The 19,426-nt window shown below is 43.0% G+C and overlaps 1 protein-coding gene across 1 annotated transcript; it reads right to left on the reverse strand.

Annotated features, from left to right (window-relative positions):
- Nucleotides 1-442: 442 nt before the first annotated feature.
- On the reverse strand, nt 443-7,948 carry LOC141803449 (cbp/p300-interacting transactivator 3-like). Its single transcript, XM_074687480.1, has 2 exons — nt 7,752-7,948; nt 443-3,815 (listed from the first exon to the last, which is right to left on the reverse strand). Exon 2 carries the CDS (start codon nt 3,798-3,800, stop codon nt 3,114-3,116), a length of 687 nt encoding a protein of 228 aa, XP_074543581.1. The 5' UTR covers nt 3,801-3,815; nt 7,752-7,948; the 3' UTR covers nt 443-3,113.
- Between the last annotated feature and the right edge of the window lie 11,478 nt (nt 7,949-19,426).

The raw sequence follows: 19,426 nt of genomic DNA on the forward strand, positions 1-19,426 counted from the left end.
GATCTGGATTTGTGGTTGTGTTTGGCTGCTGCTCTTTTCTCTCATATATTAAATAATCACAAAAAAAAACAGAAACCAGCATCAACCAGCTGGCAGATGTCTTGCTCAAGCCTTCCTGTTGTTGTTTTTCTAGTTTTCAGTCGTTAAAATTGAAGATTTCTAAATTATATAACACAACAACTTGAGAGCATGTTGGTGGTTCCATCTCTGTGTTGACAGAGTGCTGACTCACCACTCTTTAAGATATGTTTGTACTTTGCTCTGTGTTTGCTCATCACTTCTTGTGGGTGGATCAGTGTCTAAAACCAACGAAAACAAAATGAATCAACGGCATCTGAAGGACTCTGTAGTTTCCGCTGTTGACACAAGCGGAGAGAAAAAGTCCAGTTTCATTTCACCAAGTGTCAGCGTAACAGAATAACGACTGACGCACAGCGGGACGTTTCTTTAAATAAATATTTTATTTGAAAATAAATACATTTTCTTAAAATAGAATCAATAACATTACAAAAGCTTTGGGGAAGTGGGACAGGAGAGGGGGGGGCAGGGAGTTCAGGGGGGGTTTACCCAAATGAATGATGTGTAATTTTGGAACAAGGAGTACAATCTGACATGTTTATCTACCATCTTAAGACGAGTTCCCACAAAGTGTTGTACTGTACATTCTCAGCTGCTCTGTGGGAAAGTGGTGGCATCCCTCACGCTGGCTTCAACATGCAGTCTACTTGGTCTTAAAGCTTCAGGATCCTGCACGCAAACTGTATCTACACACTCTGTTTGTAGAAAATGAAGGATATAATCTTTTTTGTCAACACATCGAATCATCCACTGTTTTTTTTTTTACACTTACATCTGACAATGTTTTCTGAAAGTACCTTAAATGTGTCTAGATCAAGTTCACCTCTAGTCTACAGTACAAAGATACAATACACAAGAAGGCTGCGCTCGTTGATACAGCAGTAATCAGAGGCCACTGTCTCGCTAAGGCCAGAAGGATTTCCACTTGAACTGTGAGGTTGGGAGGTTGCTCTGGCTGCAGTTTGCCGGGCAGAAAGTGAAACCGAGTGGCACATTTTCCGCCTTTTTTCACCACAGCGCTTCAATGCCCGTTGTTGGAGCGGAGAGCTCTGAGATGGCAGATCTCCAGAGTGTGTGTATGTGTGTGTGTGTGTGAGACAGAGAGAGAGAGACAGGGACAGCAGCAGCAGCACAGTGGTATTGGAACAGATTAACACAGTGCACCAGCATGGCCCTGACCCCTCTGACAGCTCCACAAATAGCCTGATGAGAGCAGGAAGTTCTCTCTCAACCAGCCTGCAGCGGCGAAGCAGCAACCTTGACAAAAACCTAATTACCAACTGCGCAAAAAAAAAAAAAAAAACATGTCCATTTTATAATTATTGAGTCATTGCAGAACGTGCAAGCCGACCTCAATTAAGACAAGCGTGTGAGAACATGTAATTTGAATCTAATCAGTAGAAAAGCAGCAGAGTAAGCTAATCTACGGCAGGGAAGAAACAACAACTGTGCCCGCTTTGTGCTCTTCACTCACTCCTGCTGGATCAAACTCACGCCACAGGTAGAGGCAGCTTTAAATAATGATTAAACTAAGTGCTGCCAGGGACTGCTGTGTCCACACGTTGTGTCCACACACCCAAATCCCTCCCCTCCTCTGTCCCCTGTGCAGCTTAAAATCACCTACAGCACACTAAGGCGACGGTACGAGCCACTGGAAACCCAAACTGACATAATCCTTCCGTTGATGCAATTTGGCGCCTAATGAGCGTGATCTAAACTTTTTATTCGTTATTTGAAACCCAAACTCAGAATACTGTCATGAAGCTGTCTTCACGCAGGGTTTGAATCAGACTTGGTTCAGCTTTGATAATTATTGTGAGCATTACACTCGTCTGATTGGGTGGATATTTAATAAGACTGCTTAATTTCATTTTGCACTTTTTAATTCATCAACTCATTATTTCCAGCAGCTTTGAGGGAGCAGGATGTCTTTTGATGGGTTTGAATGCCTCACTGCATCATTTACACACACATACACAAAAACACACAATGTCTCCTCTCACACTGTTTTTTTCTTCCTTCCCCTCATTTTTCAGTTTTCTTTTTTTTTTTTTAACTCCCACCTCAAATCCGGACCCCACACCTTCACCTTTTTTTGTTTTGTTTTGTTTTGTTTTGTTTGGCTTTGCAACAGGCTGCAATGTGCAGCTACACGTTAACGCTAAGCTAATGGATGTTAGAGCCATGTTTTGCAGATAAACGCTTTGTTTTCAACAACACAACCAAGCAATGTGCTACTTAGCCGAGGATTCAATCACAGTTAATTAGCAGGGAGCAGATGCGACGTACTTAATGATTGCAGATTTTTATCTGAGACAGGTAAAATGACAGTGAAAGCCAAAAAGAATCCATGTGGCACATCTCAACAGAACCGAACCCCGGATAAACCCCGTAACTTCACACAGGAATGCTGCACGACCTCGCTCCCCTGCTCTTCGTGGGAATACGTGATATTCTGTCGCAGTTTTGAAGAGCCAGCCTTCAATAAGCACACAAAAAAAATCCATCCAAACCCCTTCATCCTTGTACAAACAAAATCAGAGGATCTCCTTTTATAAATTTGTAAAACGTCTGCTACTGTTTGAAGGTGTCATCAGAGATAAAGTACATTTAAAGATGCCACAGTATGTAGCAGACCCAGATGGAGAGTCTTTTCAGGCGTTTCCTCGCTGTTAAGTTTACAATTTTCCCAAAGCCTTGGCACTGCAGGCACATGTGCTGAGGGCCAGATGGGTACAGACAGAGCCCGCTGCATCAGGCTGCCTCAGTTTTGGCCAAAGACAACAGATCTTCCTGGCACAGGCTCAAACACGAGGAACCTGGTGTCTTTGCTGTGTTTCCTCGTGTTACTATTCTTCCTCAGCTCGCAGTGTGAAGGCATACTAAACACCGTCAAACACAGACACAGATACACCCAAAACAGAACACAGAGATTGTCTCCTCTTGCTGTGCTACTGTGACCGCTCAGTCATTCTTTGGGGGTGTCCAGTCCAGTCCAGTCCAAACAAAACCGAACCAGCTTCAGCCTGCTCTGCTCAGCAGCTCACCGTGCTGGGCTGCTGTTTGCACACAAAGTCCGAAATGAAGTCAAACTCGTTCTGTCCCAGGAAAAGCTCAGGCAGCTCCTGAACACGATCCAGACCAAACTCCAGCACCAGTGACGTCAGAACCTCCTCATCTATCAGATCCATGTCCATGCCGTTCAGCCCCAGAGGGCCGCCGATGTGCTGCATGCCCGACAGCTGGGCCGGGCCCACCCGGTACTGAGCACCGTTGGGCATGTGGTGGCCGTTAGCCGAGCCTAGAGGGTGTCCGTGGTACTGAGTGTTGAGTTTCTGCAGGTGCATGCTGGCCATGAGCTGCTGGGAGGTGAGGTTACCAGGGTGGTACTGCTGCGGGTGCCCACCCTGCTGCTGCTGGGGGTGCATGTGGTGGTGCTGCTGCGGCGGGCCCTGCCCGTTGTACATCATGTTCCCAGACATCATTTGGTGATGGTGGTTGGCCATGGGGGCTCCGTTCACAGGGCCCGCCATCCCTCCAGGTCCCACCATACCCGGCCGCTGTCTCATGGCGGCCTCCATGTTGTTCTGAGGGTTCCTGCCGTAGTGCATCACCTGACCGTTAGGCAGACCGCGCAGGCCGGGCTGCCCGCCGTGCTGCGGAGGTCCATTCATGCCCATCCTGAAGCCGTGGGTCATGGGCATCATCATGTGTTCAGCCATGTCTGCTCTGTCACCCTGAAGACAAAACACAAGACATTAGATTTTAACCCAATCAACACTCTGTGGATTTTTGTTTTTATTCAACAAAAGCATAAAAAACTCCAATCATGTCTCCAATCAGAACGGATTTTCTACTTTTCTTATGCCATATTATTCAAGTCCTTTGTTGATGAATGGCTGGTTTGACAACATCTTTCAGGGACAGGAAATTGTGATGAACTATTCTGATTTTGAAGTCATTAAGTAGACAAAAAAATTAATCAACTACTCAGGAAAATAATTAGCAACCAGCTCCTTCACATCAAAAGATCGCTGCTTTCCTGGATGGAGCCGTCTTTAGAGTGACCTTGATGAAGAGCCCAAATTAATCGACTCTGTCATAAACTGGTTCGTTAAACTGTTCTCTCTTCACTTCCAAAATGCCCAGACCAGAAAACATAATGTCACATTCACTCATACTCCACCTACAGCTCATGTCATGTCAAAAACAGGACAAAAATACCTCACTCCACTGTGGTAGATGGCGCCAAAGAGCTACTACTACTGTTGACCATAAACTGTGAAAAAAAATCTCAAAGTCTATTCAAAATATTTTATTCCTAAACTTCATGATGTGGGTTTTGATGCCGTAAACATCAATGTTGCCTTTCTTTGCTTGGGCCAGTTTAAATCATTAAGTTTTATTTTTTACAGTGTAGTAGCCTGATGAAATAATAACCATAGTCATGTGTTGCGCAACGTTAGATTTTTATGAGTAACATTGGTTACACCAAGTGACATTTATCAGTGTCGTCAACTGACCACGTCTTTCACCCAATAATTTTTTTCTGACATTAGTTTAATGTTACAGTAGTTTAAGTGACAAGCTTGATAAACTTTATGTTTTCAAGTTAAGAGTGTGAATGAAACACTGTATCTGACTTTCATTATTTCAAACACAGTAAAATAGAACAGTTTTTTTTTTTCGATCAAATAGTTAACTGGGTAGAATATCACAATATATCACAATATTGTGATTTTGTGATATTGTCGTATCCTGACTCAAGTATCTTGAGGTTCTTGCCAAAACTCACCTAGTGTTGTCAACATAACTCTGACTTTTTCTTCTTAGTGAACAAACAGTGACAAACGGCTTTGGATCCCTAATAATTTGTGCTTTCCAGTGATGTATGGTTCATTAGGATAATCACAAGCGTATGACAAAGTAATACAGAAGAAAAAGTGGGGAAAATGCCAAACGACTGCAACTCCTTGAGTTTTAGTCCAAGTCAAAAAATTCCAATGCTGACGGAAAGCCGAGAAACTCTCCTTTCCCACTAAAGCCCTGAACAAGAAAATCAATTTAATTTTTGTTTTTCTTCTTTTACACTGCTTATACTTTCATATCATATACAACATTCACTGACCAGACGTTAAAAATTCAAGTTCATGTAACACTGGAAAAAAAGGGTCAAAATCACTGTCATGGGGCATTTTCAGAACATTTAACAGCTGAAATAACACAATACATCCAGATCATTTTGAGCCTAAGGTGTACAGTAAAGGACAGGTGATGCTTTACAAGTTTTGAATATTTTGGAAGCTAAACAAGCCTAAAATATGAGCATTTTGTAGCTCAACATGAAACATACACTGCAAAAAAACCTTATCTTATCAAGTGTTTTGTCCTATTTTCAGAAAAACTGTCTTTCTATACTTGATATGAGCCACATTTAACTGCTCAGTCCAGAAAAAATGTCTTGTTTAGAGTCAATTAAAGACAAAAATGAGGTCTGACTTGCTGGCAACACTGAAAAAAATCTGCCAATGGAACAAGAATGTGATTGAAATTGGTTTAAAACTAGAGTAATGTCTTAATACAAGTAATGTTTCTCTGCTTCCATTAGCAGATTTTCATTTCACTTCATTTTTGTCCTTCTATAACCTGAAACAAGACATTTTTCTGGTCTGGTCATGCAAATATGGCTGATATTAAGTCCAGAAAGGGATCTTTTACTGAAAATAAGACAAAAACACTTGATAATATTTCAGTTTTTTCCGGTGTAATAACACATTACAGCCACCAGAAGACATAATTCATGCTAGTTCAAAACTAATGTAGTCTTGTTAATGTTTCTGTCTTAAATCTATGCTGCAGATTTACCCAGTTTTGCGCATTAACAGAGTGCTGCGCATGTAGCACGACATGCACCTCCTCAAAAATGCAAATGTTCTTTAAAACAATACAGCCTGCAAGCCCAGTGATAGGTTTGCTAAGTTATATCACAATTCCTTACATCTACATTTCCAGTATCACATTATGGTACTTCATTACATCTCTGTTGACTGATTTCTGTCAGCGTCTATCAGCTCTGACTTCAGCATAATACACATTGAAAATAAACTCAAAGCCACAATGGATTCTTGTGCAACACAGAAGTTGCGATCCTGACCAGGCAGAGTTCTGCACAAATTAAAATTACAAGTCTGGTGTTTTAGCATTTTAGTAAAAAAGGCTCACGTCAATGCTGCCTAGCTAGAGTCAACACAGGAGTATAAACCAGACTCAGCGTCCACATTAATTTAAACACTGGACGCTTAATGTGCTTAAAGTCTTTGGGCATTCATGCATTTTCAATAGTCTACATAAAAAATGCATGTTTGTGATCATTACTTTGTTGAAACTTGGACATTATCTTCCATGTTTTTAAGTGTCATTGTAAAAAATCTTGGAAATCCCATCTTAAGTGGCATGCAAACACCAACAGCAGCTAATATTCTTGTGGTATAACTTGCAAATAATGCGAACAGTGGCGCACAAGTAGGCTGTAAACATTCAAAACAGATTTGGATCTGCTTGTGTAACTCTTTCTCTGAATGCACAAAAATAAATAACATTCTACATTAAATCAACACGATCCAGCTGCTTTAAGCGCACGAAACAAAAACCCTGCTGTTTCAGTCTGTCTCCTGTGAGTCAACAGATTTTAAAGAAGTGCCACACTCAAACAGCTGGAGTGTCCCTTCTGAACCATTTGACTAATACGGAAAACTTCAGCTTCTCTCGGTTGAAACTTGTCTCAAGCTTTCACTGTCCCCATTAAGAAAATCCACCTCAGCTCTCCAAAATGACACCATCAGTGAATTACCACTGAATCTCACACTGACGAGGGAGGGCAGTAATACCCTTGCAGCCAAAAGGACGCAGAGGAATGCTTCCCCAGACCACACACACCTCTCTCCCCCCTTCCTCCTCAACACACACAACACACAGCCTCTGTCTTCACACAGTCATTACAAAAGATCTCCAATTAAGATCAGCTACATGACACACAGATCCACGCTCAGACAATAACTTGCAGTCAATGTGACGGGCTTGTTGAAATGATGACATTATTTTACAACCTGCTTCTAAATGGGATCATAATAACACATCCAGTGTGAGGTGTAAGAGACTGAGAAACAAAGACATTTCAAGCTTTAAATCCAGCAAAAATGAACCCTGGTGTGCTTCTGCCCCTGGCTGCTTCCAGCAGTTCATCCCATTTAGAGCTGATAAAACAAGACACTTTCCTCAATAGCCTTAATCCTCCTTGGTATATTCTGCTCTTGTGTTACCTAATTATACACTCCTCTATCTGCGGAGCCTCTCTGCAGATCTGGATTACCTACCGTTCACTTTAAATGCCACTTTGTAAATAGATAGTCTGAAGGAGGATAATAATTGCTGGTATTATTTCACAAGCATGAAGCCTCCTTTTCATTCCCGAGGGCTGAGTGAATGTGAGCTTTTTGACATTTAGGTAATAAAAACTGCTCCCTGTAATAAGCGCTGCAAGTGAATAAAGTGACGAGGTGAAGCAGCCTGTATCAGGGTCTGATCAACCTGTTTTATTCTGAAGAGACGTGATAAAATGCAGGAAAAGTGCAGCCTGTCTACCTGTTCAGGGAGTAACAGACGGCGACACCTACCCGATGTTTGAATGCGCGGTGAATCCGTACGGAGAAGTTGGATCAGTGCCGGGGTTGTTCTCCAGCTGATGCTCCGGCTACATGCAGCCCTGCGGCGGATTGAAACTCTGCGGTGTCTCGGCAGTCAGAAGAGTTTGTTTTCTGGGTCAACTCGGGGATTACATGCATCTATAAAGCACAGAGAGGGAGAGAGGCAGAGCGAGAGATAGGGAGAGGAGGAGCCACCGTCCTCTCCGTCTCCTTTGTTGCCATTGGTCCTCCCCCTTAATCACTGAGCAAAGAAACATTCACTAACTACCTCCACTGATCCACCGGAGCAGCAGAGCGCCGCGCCGCGCTGCTCCGCTCCGCGCCGCCGGGCCGCGCTGCTCCGCCTGCTGGAGAGCCTCCACCGCCCGCTGCCTGCCTTCATTACCCTCCGCTGTAATCCACGATGATCCCCGCTCTCCTAACTGAAAGCTTTCTGTTTAAAGAGCAGCGGAGAGGGAGTCTTCAGGCTGCAGGCCTAACAGAACCACTTCCGCTACAGGGACAGATCATTTTAACAAGGGCTCAAACAGCAGCTCACGGATCTTCATGATAATAAGACATGGAAGATTTTTTTTTTCATCCTATTGTTCAAATAAAAAGCTTTTTCTGCATTTTATTGCTCATTAGACTTCTGTAGCATATTACAGAACAATCTTTTTTATGGTTATTTATTGAACACAGACATAAACCAGTTTGCTAAGAAATTCAATATAAACAAAACAGATGGATTTTACAGATGCACATTGAGCCAAAATAAGTCATTACAAAGCTGTTTTGGGAACTTTATTCTAATGAATTAACATTTCATTTCACCACACACTACACTGCATTATCCTCACATTTCTGTATAGCAGACCTTTGAAAGAAAACACATTATTATGACCTTTACTCAGACCTGCTGGGAGCTAGAGTTGAAAAATTAGCCTCCTGAGTGCGTTTACATGGATGCTATGCTAAAATGCCCATTAATACACTCTGTGCCTTTAAAAAATTAATGCAGGTTTGAAACTACTGGTGGGGCAAAGTCTGATTTGTACATCTGCATGAAATCTACGTCATAGCGTACATTGTAGTTTTATGTTGCTTTGTGTGTAAGCAGAAGACTACATGTAGAGTGGTGCTGGGTGATACCAAGCGTTTATAATTTGGTATGAGCATATATATTCGATACTGACACTTGCAGTGTTTTTTTTTGTTTGTTTTTTTTGTGATTTGAAACCAAAACGTTAGACTTAAAAGACAACTCACATGGCAAATACCGTTCATAACAGCTATGAGCAAAACTTTTGGTTTAACTTAAAAAAAAAAAAAAAAATTTATAAAATTTGAACATAATTTACCTGGTAGACCCAAACGTATTGTGAGGGTCTGCTGGGAATGTCTGGCAGAGTCTTCTGTCAGAAAGAGCTTTAACTCCCACCTCCAGGGGAGCTTCAATTGTGTTCTGGGGGAGGTAGGGGACATTGAGTCCGAATAAGCTTTGTTCTGTGCCTCCATTGTTGAGGCGGTCGATCGGAGCTGTGGCCGTAAGGTGGTTGGTGCCTGTCGGGGCGGCAACACCCGAACCCGCTGGTGGACACCCGTGGTGAGGGATGCCGTCCAGCTGAAGAAGGAGTCCTATTGGGTCTTTTTGGCATGTGAGACTCCTGAGGCAGCAGACAGGTATCGACAGGCCAAGCGGATTGCAGCTTTGGCGGTCGCCGAGGCAAAAACCCGGACATGAGAGGAGTTCGGTGAGGCCATGGAGAACGACGGCTTTGAAGAGGTTCTGGACCACCATCCGGCATCTCAGGAGGGGGAAGCAGTGCACTGTAAACACTGTGTTCAGTGGGGACGGTGCGCTGCTGACCTCGACTCGGAATGTTGTGAATCGGTGGAAGGAATACTTCAAAGACCTCCTCAATCCCACCGGCAAGGCTTCCTTGGAGGAAGCAGGGTCTGGGAATGTAGGGGTGGGCTCTTCAATCTCTGGGGTTGAGGTCGCCGAGGTGGTTAAAAAGCTCCTCGGTGGCAGGGCCCCAGGGGTGTATGAGATCTGCCCAGAGTTCCTTTAGGCCCTGGATGTTGTGGGTCTGTCATGGCTGACACGACTTTGCATCATCGCGTGGACATCGGGGACAGTGCCTCTTGATTGGCAGACCGGGGTGGTGGTCCCTCTTTTAAAGAAGGGGGACCGGAAGGTGTTCCAACTACTGGGGGATCACACTCCTCAGCCTCCCTGGTAAGGTCTATTCGGGGGTACTGGAGAGGAGGGTCCGTAGGATAGTCTAACCTTGGATTCAAGAGGAGCAATGTGGTTTTCGTCCTGGCCGTGGAACTGTGGACCAGCTCTATACCCTCAGCAGGGTCCTTGAGGGTGCATGGGAGTTTGCCCAACCTGTCCACATGTGTTTTGTGGACTTGGAGAAGGCATTCGACCGTGTCCCTCAGGGAGTCCTGTGGGGGGTTCTCCGGGAGTATGGGGTGTCGGACTGCTTGTTACGAGCCGTCCGCTCCCTGTACGACCGGTGCCAGAGCTTGGTCCGCATTGCTGGCAGTAAGTCGGACTCGTTTCCAGTGAGGGTTGCACTCTGCCAGGGCTGCCCTTTGTCACAGATTCTGTTCATAACTTTCATGGACAGAATTTGTAGGCGTAGCCAGGGTGTCGAGGGGTCCGGTTTGGTGACCTCAGGATTGGATCACTGCTTTTTGCAGATGATGTGGTCCTGTTGGCTACATCAAGCCGTGACCTTCAACTCTCTCTGGATCGGTTCGCAGCCGAGTGTGAAGTGGCTGGGATGAGAATTAGCACCTCCAAATCCGAGTCCATGGTCCTCAGCTGGAAAAGGGTGGAGTGCCCTCTCCGGGTCAGGGATGAGATCCTGCCCCAAGTGGAGGAGTTTAAGTATCTCGGGGTCTTGTTCACGAGTGAGGGAAGGATTGAGCGAGAGATCGACAGGCGGATCGGTGCAGCGTCTGCAGTAATGCGGACTCTGCACAGGTCTGTTGTGGTGAAGAGGGAGCTGAGCTGGAAGGCGAAGCTCTCTGTTTACCGGTCGATCTTCGTTCCCACCCTCACCTATGGTCATGAGCTTTGGGTAGTGACCGAAAGAACAAGATCGCGGGTCCGAGCGGCCAAAATGAGCTTCCTCCGTAGGGTGGCCGGGCTCTCCCTTAGAGATAGGGTGAAAAGCTCGGCCATCTGAAAGGAGCTCGGAGTAGAGCTGCTCCTCCACATTGAGAGGAGCCAGATGAGGTGGCTCGGGCATCTAACCAGGATGCCTCCTGGACGCCTCCCTGGTGAAGTGTTCAGGTCACGTCCCACCGGGAGGAGACCCCCGGGCAGACCCAGGACACGCTGGGGAGACTACATCTCTCGGCTGGCCTGGGAACGTCTCGGGATCCCCCAAGAATAGCTGTACGAAGTAGCTAGGGAGAAGGAAGTCTGGGCTTCCCTGCTTAGGCTGGTGCCCCCACGACCCGACCCCCATAAGCGGAAGAAGATGGATGGATGGATGGATGGATGGACATGATTTACAATTTAATACATAACTCAACAATAGACACGAATATCAATTAAAATATAAAAATAGAAACACAAATAATAATAAATATAGTGTACAGTGCAGCCACATTGGAGATACACAAATGTAAATACTGAATGGACGGAGATAGAAGTGCACAGTAAAATATGATTTTAAGATGTCTTTTTTCACCAACATCTGTGGAAAAAAGCATGGGGCGCACAAAAACTCTTTGTGAAGGACTTAGCCAGAAAGAAAAAAAGGGATATTTTGAAAAATTATGCCAAATAAGTGGGAGAAACCCATACAAGGAATTAGCATCTTTAGTATTATTTAACTAAAGGTATAAGAACATTGATGTTACTGCTATAATTTTCATGGGAGAGGAGGTCCACAGAATAAATGATGTTCTTTTGGGAGAGGCTCACTTTAAAAAAGCCCCTGAAAGACACTGAGTTTATGTACTGTATATTGCCGTGAATTACCTATTAGTCAAAGTTATACTCTATTATAAATATATATATATATATATATATATATATATATATATATATATATTACTCAAGTGTGATTTTAAGATGCTTTGGACATAGAGCATGACCTACCTGACAGGAAAATGCTGTGAACAGACTCAAATGTTGAGATTAAAGACAGATTATTGCATTGGAAATCCTGATGGAGTTAAACTAGCCACAGTGTTCTCTGTTCTTCGGACAATTGTTTACACTCGTCACTCGTCATTCTAACTTTTTGGTAGTCAGAAGCTTATGAAATGTTTTTTCTCAGTCTGACTGATTAGTGCAGCAAAAAATGTGGCAGTAATTTACCATTTTTTCTGTTGTGAGAGCCCCTCAAACATGGTTGATCTCTAATTGATTATGTCATGTGAAAACACTATTAATTGATTGAAAAGTTGAAACTAAAACATCAATAGTATTTTTAGACTAAACAAGTATATAGAAATGAAACAGGTGTTCAGGTGTTTAAAGAGGTTGCTGCAGTCTTGTACATTTTTGCACACTTTTGTCCACGGTCAAAGTACGCCTACTCCACGATCCTCTTTCTCTCAGCCATGCTCCAGACGTGCAGCCGCAGACTGATTTTTTGCTAGCAGGCTGAAAACATCTAAGTGAAGTTGCCAGTGCAGTTCAGTTTTGTTCTGCTGGGGGGTTGTCACAAAACCTTGGAATAAGTTCCTCTATAAATTAATTCCAGTAGGTTGACTGATCAACCCTTGAATAAGTAGCACGTGAGTATCATACATCACACAATCGATCTCAGCCCATCACTGATAAGGAGCCTGATGGGCATCTCTTTAAAAATACATCCAGAGATTAAACAACTAAAATTGACACCCTGCCTTTTTGGCAGTGTATTTACTGTTTTTACATCATTTCACTTTATTTCTTTCTTACAACAACCAAAGTACGATCAGCTGCTCAATGCCTTAAATAATAATGATTGAATATTACACACACACCTGATAAAAATGTGTACTCTGTTTGTGTAAGGTGAAGCTCAGTCAAGGTTAGCTAAGTGACGGCTATAAATATATGCAAATGGAAAGTTTGGATTTGTTGAAAGATCAAGCTTGTCCTCTTGCCAGATGTCTTGCAGTTGACTTCCTATGCTGTGTGTTTTGTTGTGTGTTTTTTTTTTTTTTTTAGCAAATAAAACTTTCATTTCAGTGTTGTTTTTTGTTGTTTTTGTTGTTATTTTAGTTTTCCTATGGTGCAGAATGCCAGACAGCAGCTCTATGACTTGTAGTTTGTGGTTTGTTTTCCCCCAAGGCGCATCATGTTCTAGGATGCCAAACTGAATCCATCAGCTCAAACTTTTACATTATACATTTTGTTCAGTCTCCATGGTTTCCTGGACACAAATGAGCAAAGAATGAAGCAGAACTGCTGATATGAGGAGCATAGAAATAATTCTGCCAACAAGTGTTTAGGTGGAGTACTGCAGAGTGGTGTGGACACTTCAAAACTAGAGATCTGGAAACTTTACACTTCAATTAAGAGCCAACGGTACCTCTAATGTTTTAGTTCTTATACCAGGCAACAAACCTTCGTTTTTTCACTTTTGAATCAATTATCAAAATATTCACAGTCATTATATATATATATATATATATATATATATATATATATATATATATATATATATATATATATATATATATATATATTATAAAAGTATGTTTCCTTCACAGTGTCTGCTGTGGGTGATTTATACAGCACATTTAAATCCTTGAAAACACTTGAATAGTATGACTCAAACCTACTTTTGCAGTAGACTTATTTTAGTATATCAGAAAAAAAAACACTGGAGCACAATAATCGTCTTTTAGCCGCTGTGACTGTCACTAATGTTAACTAGGTTAGCACCATAGACCCCCATGAGGACACTTCTCTATCCTACTTTAAACTTTCACTGGCTCACCCTCTCTGTCCTTGCCCCCCCCCCTAAAACCAAATCCTGTTTACACCCAGGCGTTAAGTTACTGTGTCACCTGATGTGGCACTACGGGGGCAGCTGTGGCTCAGCGGTAAAGCTGGACGTCTCTCATTCAGAGAGCTGGGGATTTGATCCCAGGTCCTGCTGTCATCATGTCTAAGTGTCCCTGGGTACGACACTCAACCCCAGACTGCCCCTGGTGACTGTTCCTGCTGTGTGTGGACGGGATTAGTAAAAACTGATGGTGCCTTGCTTAACAGCCTCTGCCATCAGTGTATGGATGTAGTGAATGGGTGAATGTGACATGTAAGGTCATGGCTCAATCATAAAGCCACAGCAGGGGGTTCTAGGCTGTGTATAGATGCAGAAAAGAGAATCTGATCTCTGGCTGAGAATGTTTCACTCTGTTTCGACAGGTGTCTTTTTTTGATAATTGAAGCTGCATGGGTACCAAACAAGTTTTAGTTCACCCAAAGAAAAAGCAATATTCTCACGACAATGGCTGCGTTGGATGCAGCTGTAGCTCTTTATGTTTTTTACCTACTATGCAGGTTGATTACATGGTGTTAGTTGAGTTAGAGCACAGTGACCCTATTTTTCATAGTCAACTACTTCCTCTTCCAGGTGAAATTTGCTCAAACCAAACGTCAAGTGGTACCAAGACCTGAGTCTCACCAAAGTCCCATAGCAATTGCATTATCCAGGTGTGTCAGTCAAGTTGTGTTCAGTCTGTTCTCAGTCTGACTAAGCTGTCTACATTCATCTTAATAGTCTGATCTCATTCTGGCTAAGCTCACTCACATATCCCAAGCTTAAGTCAGTGGGCCACCTTGAATTGAATCAGCTGGTGTCGACTGTTCACAGAGTAAGAATGTATCATAGACAGACTCTTATCTCACAGAACCTCTGACAAAGAAACACCCAGTTCCTTTTTCCAAGCCTCTCAGATCTTCACAAGGCTGAGACACATCTGTCAAAAAAAACACAGACTCAGAGATGAGATATCTGGAGTTAAGAGGATTTTCAGGACATTAAAAAATGTGTTTTCTGCCAGAATCATGAAGAGGCTCTTTTGGTCCTATTATACTGCACTGTCTGCCTGTTACAACGGAAGTCCTCCATCATTGACCTGGAGTCAGGAATTCCAATATGGTTAACAAGGATCACATTTGTTGTTGTACTTTTTACAAGACGGGGTCACCAACTTGAGCCCTTTTCTATAATGACCCCTAATTCACACATACAGCGTAAGCACCTCACACTATGCCATACTAAGGAACCACTCTAATCAATCATTGCATTCACACAACATGCGCTGCAGTCAGCCGACACCTTGATCACCAATGGCTGACCGCGGCTGTTTCAAGTCGCTGCAGAAATGCATCAATCTTTGTCAAGCAAACTGTACCAAACAGGAAATCAGACACGAAAAGGATCAGAGTATCCGGTCATTTCAAAATAAAGCTCCATGTTCTAACTCCCGCTCATAAATCTCATCCTTGTTTATCAAAAGATATGTCACTGGGACATGGCCAGAAGTCGTCAGCAGGTCAGATCCAGAGAAAACCCAACTTTTTGGATGAGGAAAAGTAAATCTTGGAGTTGAAACTCTATAATCTTATACACATAACACATTCTTTCTATAAGGACACCAACAGGAAGGAGAAGGTATGGACTGGGGGCACTGAAGTTTGTGGACGGCCAAATGAGTCTAACATGCTAATTGAATACCATGCAAGTATGTTAGCATGGGTGTGATTCCTGCAGGAACGTGTGGTTCTCCTGTGATCTCAAGTATCCAGCTGCTATGGATGCTACTGTGCGGCACTCCAGATATGCATCCAGTATGAATTGGCGCGTGCCCAAATGTGTGAATTAGGGGTGATTCTGCAAAAGCAGCATAACAAAGCTCCATCATCACTCTGTGTTTTCACTTTTGCAGTGCCTTGGCGTGGCACTGGTGTCTGGTTGTGTAATTTTACATCATGTTTCAGCAAGAGAGGTGACAGCAGTACAGATTTTTCAGACTTGTGTAAAGTAGCTCTGCATGTTGAACATCAGGACATTAAAAGTAGAAGACTCAAGTCATCCTCCAAACAAATGATCCGTCATGAGATGAGTCTGTCAGCCCTGCTGTCACACACTGATCCTGTGTCACTACTGGTCCATTCATTCAGTCGTTCTCTTTTGGATTGAATAAAACTAAAACAAACAGTCCAGCTTGTTTTATTACATCTAGAGGACACTTCTGTGCTGTGTGGTAAAAACATGACGCCCTGTTCTTTGCAGCTTGATGTAAATCAAACCACCTCCATCCAGCTCTGAAGCAGGCACGCAGCAGCCAGTCCTTTGTTATGTCCTCCCTCCCTGTGTGGAGAAAGTCAGCCCCCTCAGCAGGAGTTTGGTATGTATTCCTGTTGACACACACACACACACACACACACACACACACACACACACACACACACACACACACACACACACACACACACACACACACACACACACACACACACACACACACTCTGCTGCAGAGGAATGTGTCCTATTTTTGGGGCCCCTAAAGTCAGCCAGACTTCCAGCCTCTTCTCAATGCTCCCTTCACTTGATGCTTCTCGTCCCTTCTCCTTTGGGAGGTCTTTGTGTGTTTTGATCAGCAGCTGCGGCCTCCTCCGTTTGTTTACAAGGAGCCGTGGTTTTCAGCAGTGATGGGTACACTGCAGGAGTCAGACCAAAAGCAGCTGGAGTTCCAGGTCAGGGATTTTTGAGGTGTCGTGATGGCTGAGGGTTCACATCAGAAGCAACAGTGACTGGCGTTTTAATTCATAACGATCAATGGTTGAGAAGAAAAATTTGATGAGATTTGTAGGAAAAAGTTAAATGTGGTTTCCTGATTTTCAGATGACTTGTATCTTGCTGGGAATGTTAACAGGACATGGACAAGCATGAAGGAGTTTGTCTCAGATGGAAAAAAATATTCAAGTTGATTACTACAGAAAAACGTATTTCTTTACAATCCAATACTACAGACCATTTAAAAGCCTGGATTTTACCAAGCGGTTCACCCTTACGAAAGAAAAATATATGTTCCAATGTATTTTTGAAATGTATTGTGATATATTGTAATATATTATTTTCCCAATACATTTTCCAATATATTATATATTTGATATACATGGAATAATATATTGAGGGCACATATACAATATATTATATATTTATGAAATATATTGCAATATATTGCAAAATATACAAATGATTGCCGCTTTCCATATATTGCAATATATTGGAAAATATAAATACTAAATTTCATATATGGGAATATATTACCTAATATATGACATTATATTTTCCAGTATGCTGCAATGTATTTTTCTTTCATAAGGGCAGATCAGTTTGTCTTGGTATAGCACACATTTTGTGACGTTCCCATTGACTAATCCTAGGACAGGTCCCCAAATTACCAACCTGACCCTAGAAGGTGGAGCTAGAAACACTCCAGTTTGATTGGTTGAAAGAATCTTCGCGTCCAGTGCAACAGCAGCTGCTGTATTTCTCCTGGTGGCACACAGTCTTGGTTGAAACAAAGCTTGATTGTGCTTTCTAACAAAGAGCCACATGTCAATCACAAAGAGGACTGAATTGCTGAATGTTTTCCATCATTGCTTTTCATTGGCTTTATTAGCGGGAAGACTGTGTTGCACTGCTATGGCGACACGCTGTTACGCAACTGATGCAGCTATTGGGGGGAAGGTTGGCTGTGGAAACATAAGTAGGATCAGGCTTAACTGAGCCAACCCGTACCAAACTGTACTGATCCATTACAGGCCGCTTTGTGGAAACAGAGTTTGAGGATGTATTTGCACCTGGATCGTTTTGGTCAGTTGTTCCGAAACAGTGAGTGGCCGGTTCGTTTGGGCAAATGTGAACACAGCAATCGCTCTCGGATGGGGGACAAAACAAGCGGGTCAAGATCGCCCAAAATAGGTGGTCTCGGCTCCCTTCCATTCGAGCCCTGTGGTGGTTCCTGTGCAGTGAGAACACAAACACCCAGCAACCGGCACAACTGACTCAAAACTGTGGTTCACACTGTAATGATGGGGGCAGTAATGAGCCTGGTTGACAACTGCACAGTTAAAACAGTAGAAGAAGAATGAGTAGAAGACTCAACAATGGCAGAAGAAGAAGTAGAGAAGCCTGAAGAACAAAAAAGAATAGAGTCGTGTGCTCACGTGGAACAGGGTATGATTTCTGACCAATGAGACCAATGAGACTTTGGACCGCAAGAGTGAAGACAAATGAACCAAGTGACAGCTGCTACAATTGTATAATTTCTGCCCCTGAATTGCTCCTGAATCTCCTTCTCTTCCTCAAGGCTCTTGCCTTGCTTCTTTCCCCCTCCCCTCAGAGAGAGCCCAGTGGTCTCCTCTGTGCCCAGCCTTCAAAACATTTAATATCTTTACATTTGATGCAAAATGTCCCAGTTAAAGTCAGCAGACGTAGCATTTGTTTCATATTATTTTGATCAATTTAACTATACAGAACAGCTCAGATAAGAGACTGCTTATGAGCTAACGACTGGAGATTTCACTCAGCAGTACATGAGTCTACTTCTGAAAAAAACAGCGGTTGCCATGGGGATTGAATTGGTGTGATTGATTTAATGCACTCTCAATACGAATGACTTCGAGCAAAACAATATAAATACACCCTCTCTTCTCCTCCGCCTGCCTTCCAGGCTGATTTCAGGACCTGTGGCCAAGCTCGTATTGAAAACCATGTTTTTCTCGATCTGTCCTGTCTGTCCTCTTAATGTCCAAATATTGTATCTTATTTCCACTGATTCTATTCGGCCAAATGCTGCCAACTTCCACACACTGCACCTTAAAGTTTAAGGATGAAAATCAACGTGTTTACTTCCTCAGAGGCAGCTTTATTTCAGCTATCTGAAAACTTTTGTTGGATGCTGGGACACAGCACATCAGTCAGCTCAGTGCAGTTCAAACAGGACAGGAAGTGAGACACCAAAACAACATGAAAACATCCAGTTATCAGAATAAAAACAGTGTGGATCCTGGACCACTTAACTGCAACAACAAATGATCATAATGAGCAGGCAGAGCAAGAACAGTTTCAAGGTTATTAGAGGCTAATAAAGACAACATGGCTAAGGCGTTTTGTAATTGAAAAGAAAAATTTTCAGCTGTCTGGCTGCGCTGCACTCTGACAAACTGGCACAACATGACTGTGAGAGGATGTTGCAGCAGCCACTGTGCAATATTAACAAGACGTCAGAACAGAGTGTGACACCATGACGGCATTTCTTTTTGACAAACAGGAAGGAATATGAAACAGTTTTATTCAGTGTGCAAAGCTTTCACTGGTTGTACACCAGTCACATCGCTAACAGCGCTAACTCCCTCCTGCTACCTTCTTGTGTCTTACCTTTATCTAATGCAAAAATGTCATCAGGGGTCATATACTTAGCTGTTTGTGTTCATATTCCAAATTTAAGGAAATTTACCCGACAACTTGATACCACCATATCAATTCATACACTACCATTTGTCATGATCATTGTGCTACTGTTGCACCAACACAAGCCCTTAGCTGTAACCGGAGTTTTTGCTAAACTAAAATGACCAACTTATCTTATTGAAAAACATCCTACTTTGTAGCTTTCAG

This window comes from Halichoeres trimaculatus, unplaced genomic scaffold (genome assembly GCF_033239565.1).
Source record: "Halichoeres trimaculatus isolate MK-OKI-2021-1 unplaced genomic scaffold, fHalTri1.1 fHalTri1_scaffold_14, whole genome shotgun sequence".
Classification (NCBI taxonomy): Eukaryota; Metazoa; Chordata; class Actinopteri; order Labriformes; family Labridae; genus Halichoeres; species Halichoeres trimaculatus.